General features: G+C 42.2%; 1 protein-coding gene across 3 annotated transcripts in view; it reads left to right on the top strand.

Moving 5' to 3' along the window:
- The window catches only part of exoc6 (exocyst complex component 6), a 43,434-nt gene that overhangs the window by 4,886 nt on the left and 27,751 nt on the right, over nucleotides 1-10,797 (top strand). For all 3 annotated transcript variants that reach the window (XM_084485806.1, XM_084485808.1, XM_084485807.1), the window contains exons 2-5: nucleotides 4,067-4,238; nucleotides 8,728-8,775; nucleotides 8,982-9,072; nucleotides 10,438-10,483. In XM_084485806.1, coding sequence (XP_084341932.1) covers nucleotides 4,067-4,238; nucleotides 8,728-8,775; nucleotides 8,982-9,072; nucleotides 10,438-10,483 — 357 coding nt within the window. The remainder of the gene's footprint in view (nucleotides 1-4,066; nucleotides 4,239-8,727; nucleotides 8,776-8,981; nucleotides 9,073-10,437; nucleotides 10,484-10,797) is intronic.

Consider the following 10,797-nt stretch of genomic DNA (forward strand, 5'->3'; position numbering starts at 1 on the left):
CTTTCTGGATCTTCTTCAGAAGATCTTTCTGTCCACGGGGTAATCTGCGGTGAGTGTTTACATGCAAAAACGAAAGTTTATACTATTTCGCCACACTATTTCCACACAAGTTAAACAAGCACGGTGGTGTCTCGTAAGGAACCAACTTGTGTTACATGTCTCGGAATGGTTTTCTCAATGTGTTTAGAAGCCTCAAAAGCGGATAAAGAGCTTGAGAGAGCGGAAGCGGCAGCTGCAGCGAATACATATTTAATGACAAAACTATGTAAACTATGTAAACTATGTATTATATAAAAGTAAGGTTGGGACCATTTTAAATATGTAACTTTATTGTCAAAGTTCAATGACATTAACGCTAGCCATATAACGTTAAACTAATTAACGTTAAGCCAACGTCCTCTCTTCCTCTTCACCCGGCGGTGAATCTTCTCCCACTCCTCCAATAAAAGATAAAACATAACAAATAAAATTATGATTTCTGGTTCCATATTTCTCCTCCGCTGTCTGGTTTGAACTGCAGCTGTCAGGGTTGCTATGAGACAGGAGCGGCGCGTGGTCACGCAAGGTAAAGGACGTTAACGGCTGCTTACGCAATCCAGAAATTTTCCGTAGGCTAGACCGTCCCATTCCACAACGCTCGTTTGGCCTTCGGTGTGGCCTTCGCGGTCTACGAAGGCCACACCTTCGAAGGACGCAGCCCCTGAATTGGGACACGGCCGTTCTCATGTGACATGATTATTAGAATCCAGGGGCTACTCTGGAGAGTGGCATCATTTCCTGTGTCCCTAGGAAGCAGGAAGACTCTGACCTATTGAGTGCAGCTGCTAGCTGCTTCATAGTGATAATAACAGTAAATAGGAAGCTCATATGGGAGTATGCAGGCTGCAGCTTTCTTTATCCCTCTCCCCTTTGTTCTCTGTATGTCTGATATGTTGTCTATAGCAGTGGTTCCAATCTGAGCATATCAAATACTTCCAGGCCCCTCCTCAACTATATGCAATATCGACCTTAACTTTCCCTTTTCATGCAAATATTGACAGAAGAATCACTATTGTTAAAGAATCACTTTTACTGCGGCAGCTGCTGGCTCATGATATGAGCCATCACAGAGTAGAAAACACCACGCTCATCACAGTAGAGAACACCACGCTCATCACAGAGTAGAGAACACCACACTCATCACAGTAGAGAACACCATGCTCATCACACTAGAGAACACCACGCTCATCACAGTAGAGAGGGAAGAGGCTGCTGAAGTGTTGCTTAAATTAAGCCTAATATTTTGGGTACCATTGACATTTGAACGGGAACCCACCAGAACCGGGAAACCTACCAGTACCAGATCTCAACAGAATCTCTTCTGTGTTTTACTCTTGGTATACCTAAAATTAGATTTCAGTTGTAGGATATACTTGTTGTAAGATAATTCAAAATTCCTCAATTTCAACATCTCTCCCTCCCAAACCCTCCAAACATCAGTCTTCCCTTGTACTGGGGGCCAGTACATGTTAGATCATGTGTCCACTAGGTCACTTCACTGACCACGGCCAACGTCTGTTCAAACGCAGCTTCTAAATCAGGAAGTGTTTTTTGTGGCTGAAAGTGAAGTCCATGGAAATGCAATATGGGAGGAGCCAAATATGCAGCGTATTTACATAAAAGTGCATTGGTCTTCCTGCCCTTCCCTGTGGTTCAGCCCTCTGCTGGTGGAACCAGAACCAGAACATGTCTGCAAAGATCCACACGGGGACCCACAGACACAACCTGCATTTATACTTCTCTGTCGCATTCATGTGTACACAAGGGGGCAGTATAGCTCTTCTGCCCCCAATGTACGACCCAGTAGGGGATCGTGAGTCTCTGTACTGCCCCATTGAAAGAGATCCTTGAATATTATCGTGTAATATTTGGCTTAACACAACTTCCCTTTAAGTCCAAGGTTACTCATTCTCATTTCAAAATCATTACCCAATAAACCTCAGAGCAGTTGATGGATAGGCTCGCTGTTGTTTACTCGTTGGGAGTAAACAAGTGTGTGAGTAGTATCTACACTTCATACACTTCTAGTGGGGACATGTTGCTATTTCTCCAAGGGAAAGAAACATTAGCCTGGCCCATGTATCTTATGGTTCTTTGCATGGTTTTATTGTATCACCCACTAACATGGGGAATTTCATTGAACCAATTAAACTGTGATCCAATTAGAACACATTAGAGATCTTCTACTGTAACGGTGAATTGCATGAAAAAACACATATGCTTCTGAGTGTAATACAACTATTCAAAGATAATATTTAAATGTATTATACATTATTATAAATGTTCACGGTGTAAGTGTAAAGAGGAATAATCCCTTACGCCCCACACACTAGTTCACGCACATGACATGACATGCCACATGACATTTGGATTGTTACTACCAGACTCATGTCATAAAAGTAGTTTGAACCATCTCTAAAACAATATTTCAGAGTGATGGTTCAGAGCAGAGCTGAAGCATTAAGAACCATGATGTGTAAATATTTGTGTATGGTGACACATGTGTAAAGTAAGGAGATTTGAAAGTGTAGTTCTCAACATGCCACTGTGTTTGACCGACACTAGGTGGTGCTATCACTCCAGATTAATGGATGTTGTCGCTTTACAAAGACTTTTGGATACTTCACCATTGCCTCATATTATATTGAGGGTTCAGATCTTTTCATGCTGCTGAAATGTTTGTTTTGTTTCATTTGTGTTGTTTCACAAATGAAAAAAATTAGTTATATTTAAGCAATAGATCACGACAGGCTGTGGTATGTTCTCATTATACCACAGTTAAGGGGCGTTGTCCGGCGACCCCCTTAACTGTGCAACAGTTGGGAACCAATCAGATCGCTTGATTTAAGCCACCAGTCTTATAATTGAACATATTATATCTGTGCTCTATTCTGGTATTCTGTTGTATAGCAAACTAATTTGTGATATTGAATGATATTTTTATACTGCTTCCCAACTTATTTAATGATCCTTTCTAATTACTTTGTCGCCAATAGTTCCGTTAGAGCGAAGTCGATTACGGAACAGTTGTTAAAATTAGAATGCGGCCCGGAACAGTCTAATTAGTACCACAGTCTCCCCTGCAGCAAAGGGAAAAAGCCTCATGCACAAAGAGAGTCTATTATATTATATAAACATTGTTTCATCATGTTCCATTAAAATATTATAGAGAATGCAGCTATAAAAATGTCCAATTAGTTCTGATTCCTATGCCTTTATTTACGTGATGAATATACATCATAGAGGTTCTCTGATGGACACCGCGGTTATATAGTCAGCCTGAGATTCTGCTCAAGTGTGACCTAAGTAAATAGGTATGCTTTGGCATAATGTAGTTATAAATCTGAACCTACCGATTTTATAATGAAAAACCATCTACTGCAGTGAAAACTATCAAAACCCCTTTTTGAAAGAACCCGCTCAACTCCAAGGTGGCTTTGGATATTTCAGATCCCAAGCAGTGAACAAAACTATGAAGAACCCTAAAGCAGCATTGATATTCCTGAACCAAACCAGAGGCCATATTGCAGCCCTTGTTATTAATAAGCCTCTGTGTGTCTGGAGCAACGTTGATGTGAAACTCATGTTACGATGAATTAGTTAGACTTTGATATCCACCCATTTCATTGTTCAATAGCGTGTTTGACCAAAAACGAATCCCGTGTTCCAGAAAAGTGGTGTTATAAGACAGAATATTAACATTTCTTAAATAGCCAACAGCTAAACGTACAGCCGAGTAGGCCCAAAACACTCAACATGTAAAGGCCTACATGTAAAAAGTCAGCCGTTATCGCAAGCTGCCAATAAATCCTTAATTGGCCTTTTCATCAAGCCGTTATTGTTTGGAAAGTCTTAGGGACCTTTTCCTGAAATAGGCTAAATAGTTTGGCCTTCAGTATTGTGCATAAGGTAAACAACTCACAACTTCCTTCCATTACTGTGGTTGTTTGCAAAGGCAAACCCAGAACAGTCTGTTTCTTGGCCTGCAGATGACCTGACTCATCTTCTCTCCCTGTTGTTCCCACAGGTCAGTTTACGATGACCAACCCAACGCCCACAAGCGCTTCATGGAGAAGCTGGATGCCAGGATAAGAAACCACGACCGTGAGATCGAGAAGATGTGCAACTTTCACCATCAGGGCTTTGTGGACGCTATAACTGAGCTGCTCAAAGTCCGTGCCGATGCAGAGAAGCTCATGGTGAGTGGCTTCCTGATTGGCTGTGTTTGTAACTTGTAACTTAAACATGTCACAAGTTACCTCGGATGTTTCAACAGTACCAGGGAGCCTTTCATAATGCAGCCCTGTGTAAATATGCATATTTTCATTTAAACATCTGATTTAATATTTATCTTTTACTTTTACGTTACTTTTGCGATTCTGTACAAATTGCTATATGTTATTGTGATTTCTTTATTTTTATTTGAACCTATGGATTTTAACGTTGTGGTTCGAGTGTGCAGGGCTCTCGTGTCCGCTATTGATTTTTGTATTTGATGAAAATCAACAGGCGAATTCAATACAGCGTCCTCTGTAGGGCGGTACCATTTAGGTTTCCACTAAGATTACGTCCTTATTTAAGGATTTATCGTTTTGCAAAAAAGATTTGCTTTCCAACAATTCCGGTCTTCAATCAGCAGACGTATCCAGCTGAATTGTGTTTTATTAAGGTTAATGTTTCGGGTAGAGTACTTTTTAAGTACTCTCAAATCACTGATGTCTCTTTCCTCTGTTGCACACATGCAAGTTAATAATATCTATCTACGCACACAATCATTTTACGAGCATATGCAATCCAAACGGTGGCACTGTATAGCCCTGGATCGATTTTGATGCTCGTGTGAGAGAGGGTGAGGTTTCCAAGAATCTTCTATCTTCTTTAACGCCACAGTGTGTGTGGAGACGTGTGGGGCTTTGTCCGACCAGCAGGGGATTCTGATGTCCGAATCCCAGAGAGGATTAAGCTTCTCGGACACTGATAGTATGACGCCACAGTGTGGGTGGTGAATTTAGTTTAAGACATTCATTATAACGTCATTATAACGCCCCTACACAACAATAGAAAAATAGTATCCGAAACGGGTCGTAGCCATGGGGACTACAGGTCCCCTCCTTCCTTTGACTTTTGGCCCCAACTTTTATTTGTTTTATTGATTAAAAATGCGTTCTCTCTAGAGCTGTGTGTCCATTCTGGGCTACTGTAGAAACATGGCGGCCCCCATATACCACTCCTTATGTAGATATCACGAGCTCATCAAGTTAACAAATACAATTGTTATTTTCATGGGATTATTCACTAATCAAATCATACTTGAATTCATACGTGAATATTTAATTCCATTTCTTCCAAGTCCGCTCCACTTGATGCCACTAAACCCTACACATTGCATCTTTAATTTAAACTATGTGTAACGTTTTAACGTCATACACAGGGCAGTTCAACTACGCTTAACATAACACTTAATTACAACAGTTTTGTAACTGTTGTAATTCAATTACAACAGTTTTGGCTGGTGTAAAATGTTTTCGCTGTCTTGCCTTTTGCTGCTAAATTCAATGGGTTAATTCTACACACTGAAACGCATCATTGGCATGTATTTTACATTTTTAATCAGTCAAACACTTCTACGTTCTCTCATTCATGTAACTTAATAAACACATCACCAAATATTTCCCATGTCACAAATAAGAAATCTATATCTTGGGGTTATTATTTCGGTAAAATTATATAGTTTTTCCCTTTACGAAAATCCCTCCCCATCTATTGGTCCACTCAAATTGGGCAGATAAAATATGTTCATTTTAAGTTTAAAGAAATTCACAGTGTATATACAATTCTAATATGTTGAGGGTTTTGAAATAAATCAGGTTAAGTTTTGCAGTGCTGGAGCTAATTTAGCTTTATGCCACCACACCAAGACTCAGCCAAATAGACAGGCTCTGTCCGGTCCCTCGTGTCCTGCCCTCTGGTTGCCCTTCTCTTTACCCTCCACTTGTGGAGCGTATTCCCTTTGAAATGGGCTGTCATCGGAAAGTCCAGTGGTCAATTGGGTCATGGCTCTTAGACGTTTGACAAGAACCAAGTTCAAAAATCCCCATCCAGAATCGAGAAGTTTGTCACTGAATCTGTGAGAAAGGGCCTGTCACAAGGCATTAGGCGGCATAAAGGGCCCCATGCACCGAGCACAAGTTCAGGGCCTCACGGCCTGGGGACTCCAAATGGGCCGCATTGTCCCTGCCCTCTCATGGACAATGAGCTGATTACAAGGCTGAGTAGTTGCTTGGTGGAAAGCTACAGTGAGAGAAAGTAAGGGACGGTAGAGGTACATAAGGGATGGGAGGTAGAGGTACATAAGGGAGACACACCACACCCCTTGGCTGCCTTTGCCTGCCTTTGGCACACGGTGAATGAACTCGATAGTAGGCTAAATTGCCGGCGAAGGGTTCGAATGATCTTTTCATCTTTAAGGGGTCTCGCTATCTCACAAAAAAATTTGGCGCACATAGCCTTACCATGCGCAAAAGCGCCGGTATTTGTAACCTCTTCTTTAAGTTCTACCTTAACATTTTGCGTGTTTCCCGAAACGTTCTTTGCTACGAATCTCTTTTGTACGTCGTTCGTTGGTAAGGTTGGTCTGAAGCGCTCGTAGAACCTTCTTAGCTCTACCGTAGTGATGTTTCAGCTCCTGCAGTCTCCGCCACTGTACAGTAACCTTTAGAAATCCCCGTTGCACATGTTCATTCCAAGTTCGCATCCGTATACCAATTGAGGCCAAATTAAACAGTATGTTTGAATTAAGGATATTGTCTTGGCTGTTCTTTATTTTGGGCCGTGGGTACAGCAGGCAAGGTCAGCTCGACTCGCTTCCAATAATTAAAAAAACCTGCAAAAAATTATTTTATTAGGTGCCAAGCACAAAGTGCGAGGCAACCTATTGTAATTCTTGGTTTTATTATTATTCCGACACGTTTGACTCACACAGCCTACACCGATCGCTCGCTTTTTACGAAACTCACTAGATGCATAGAGGTTGCCCCAAAATTAGCGGCGCTATACCAACTGCCCAAAAATGCAAACTTTGCACAAGCATATCTCGTAACCGGTTTGACCTACACTCATGAAACTTTGCACACACATATGCTGAACAAATATGCCTCAAAAACCTACCACTTTCGGGTGGTCAGATTTTCCGCCATTTTGAATTTAGTTTAAAACAGTTAATTGCCTAACGATCCCAGGTTTTTCGACTTTGACAAAAATCCTTTAGCCCATGTCGTCTATGGACCATTATCTTCAATCTGACCAAAAGATTAGTCTGTACAATAAAGTTTAAAGCACCCATGAGCCATTGAGTTCTAAAACGGGCGTGGTTTAAACCGCGAAAATAGTTAATTGCTCAAATCAACATCAAATTGGACTCCTATGATCTTGACCCCAATACAAAAGTTGTTCGGAATCAAATTCTGAACAAGATAATGTCGACATATTATCAAATGGGGCGTGGCATCGAAATGGGCGTGGCCTGTCACTAAAATCGCCACAGTTCATAGACGCAATGTTTGATTTGAGCGGGACCAACTTAGTGGCCGCTGAGGCCCAAAGTTGCAACTTCTCAAGTGAAATCAAGTCGATCGGCAAAACAACATGGCCGCCATCGGCTAAAAATTGTCAAATTTGAACAAATTTACACTCTGCGGAGACCGTAATAGTTATGAATATGAAAATCACAGGACACGTGTAGACTGGTGCCTGTAGCTCACATACCAAAATTTGTGTTTGTCATGTGTGTAGCGCCCCCTACAGGATCTTTAAAAAGCAGCCTCTGCGCCACGTTTCACCAATATGTATGAAGCTCGGTAGGCACGTATAACGTGCCAATACCTACAGAAAAGCCTCTTGGACCCATGCTCCAAAACCCACAGGAAGTCGGCCATTTTAATTGTTTATTTTCACTCTCGGCGGCCATTTTCACTTTTTCGCCTTGTATTTGAACGAACTCCTCCTAGGGAATTTATCGGATCTGCTTCAAAATTGGTCAGTACAGTCATGAAGTGGTGCTGAATAAACGCTGTGCTATTTGTGACTGTACGTTGAAGGGCGTGTCTGTGGCGTGCCATCAAAGTTGGCCACTTTTAATGGAAATTCACAGTGTGGCCTGTCACTAAAATCGCCACAGTTCATAGACGCAATGCCGGGGTGGTCGGCTCAGCGGGGCGGTCGGCTCAGCAGGGCGGTGGTCGGCTCCGGCTTGGCACCTTCAACACTGCTCGCAGTTTTTATTTATTTTACAATTCAAAAATGAACAAAACTGTCTTCTAAATTAAGGAAATGATACTGGGAAACGAATAAACCATTATAAGCAACGAGTGAACTTACGAGGAGTTACTATATAGAGTGGTGCAGACCGTTATGCTACATTTCAAGTCAAACGTTGCCATACTTCATTTTAATTATTACAATATCTTACAAATGTAGACCTTTTGGTAGTGCCTTGCATGTAAGTGCAATATTGGGAGCATGACTTGAGTGATGTCCCATGCACCATGTCAACCATCTGGATAAGAAGTTACATACTGATATTCATGATACTGAAGGGCCGTCAATAAGGCCATGTTATTGAAGCAACGATGAAAGCAAGAGTGATTAAAAGGTCAGCTATCTCATTAAAGTCTGCTTTTCTTTCTCTAGGGCCAAGTGACGGACACTAATCGGAGATTACAGGAGGCTGGAAAAGAGGTACACACACACAATATCCCAGGCCCCCCAACTGTCCTCTTCCTCGTTTGTGTACGGGGGCAATTACCCTCCACGCATGGTTGTGTGTTCTGCCTCCTGTGTGGCCCTCTCTCTTTCCCCCTCGTCTCTGTTGTTTCGACACACTTTCCTCTGCTGCACTGGTCTCTGTTGTTCCAGTACAGACAAGCGTTGTGTCTGTTCCACAGGTGACGGCCCGCACAGAGGAGGTGGTGTGCTGTCGGGTCCAGCAGAGGAACATGGCCACCACGGTGGAGAGGCTGCAGCTCTGCCTCCCAGGTAGGAGCCCTGAGCACTGGGGGGGACACCGGGTTCCTTGATGTACGGGTGGACATTTGTCAAGTTCACGTAGGCAGTGCACGCAATACAGTTAGCATAATCCCTCAGAATCTCTAAGTATTAATTTGAAGTGCTTCATCTTTAAATCATGTGTGATGCAACAGTCAGTATTCTACAGAAGACATTGATTGTTTGTCCAGAGCACGCTGTGAACACTGCAGTGATAGAGGCCTCTATGTCTAGGGCGACACATCGCCGACAAAAGACGCAAGCAGAAATGACTTTGTGCGTGTGCACAAAAATGAGAGCAATAATATAACCTGTAAGGAGACTATCATTCATTGAACGCACAGGAAGTGAGGCAGTACCAAACAGACTCCCCCGCACCCATCCACAGACCAGGACATATAAACATTATGAATCCTGCCTTTCTCCGCTGTAGTGACTGTAACGTAGGTGGTAAGTAGTAGTAGTAGTAGTAGTAAAAGCTAAATAGAAACAAGTACAAGCTCCCTTCATGTGGATTTCCCACTGCAGTGTCTCAGGAATCTGAGGAATCAACATCTAAATGTGATACCAATCGGTACCAATCACGTTTAGGGATACAATGGCCAATAATATCATGGATACAGTGGCCAATCATATCATGGATACAATGGCCATGGCTGGCTCTGCCCACCTATTCCCAAAAAGAAAACAACCGCGTGTACAGAAAAACATTTTTTGTACATTTCCATGCGTGATCTTCAAAAATATATATTATATATATATATCTGATTTTGCTACTCAGTTTGCTAATCACGTCCTACTTTTTTTACCTTGTCTAATATTTTATATAAGATAAAGTTGGTTCTCTGTGCAGAGAACCCGCAGGCAGAAAGGAGATTTCTGTAGTGCTCTGCAGCAGGCGAACAGAATGTTGCACCAGGCAAACAAATTTATAAATTAAAAAAAAGAGACAGAATCGTTCTAGAGAGAATCGCGATGCATCGAAGAATCAATATATATTCCCCAGCTCTAGTACAAAGTGCTCACAGTAATGATTTTTGTGCCCGGATGTGTTATATGATATGGAGGAATGGAGGAAGAAATTTGGCAGAGACATGCCGCCATCTCTGTGTCTCTCGATGGAACATCAGCTCGCTTGAGCTGAAGGTAGAGGTTTGGCCACACCAGTCCCCCGCTCCATTGCCCAGACTAAGCCACCGGTTGCCTTGTTGCACGCTAGCTTATTCACCAGTGTGGTGCATTGTGGGTAAAATCCCATGGAGCCCTGCAGCGTGTGTAAAGTCCTTCCTCTATGTATATGGATTCTGAATATTGATTTGATATATCAACTGATATATCTGCTTTCTTGTTTTACAGTTCTGGAAATGTACAGCAAACTAAAGGAGCAGCTGCAAACTAAAAGGTACCTTTCACATCTTGTTGTTTACGCCAGACTGATCAGTCTTACTGTTGGTTTCTCTTTCTCACATCTTGTTGTTTTTACGGCAGACTGATCAGTCTTACTGTTGGTTTCTCTTGTTTACATCATGTTGTTTACCCTGCCTCAGACTGATCAGTCTTACTGTTGGTTTCTCTCTTTCACATGATTTGACCCAAAGCCTGACATATGTATGGATTCAAATCAAGTATTTGTTATCAGGTCGTCAACTCTAAAGCACTCAGCCCACCTGACTGCCTTGTAGGGCCGCTTGTACTTCCCTCTGACCCTGTGGAGTT

This window comes from Micromesistius poutassou, assembly GCF_964030765.1.
Source record: "Micromesistius poutassou genome assembly, chromosome: 21".
Lineage (NCBI taxonomy): Eukaryota > Metazoa > Chordata > Actinopteri > Gadiformes > Gadidae > Micromesistius > Micromesistius poutassou.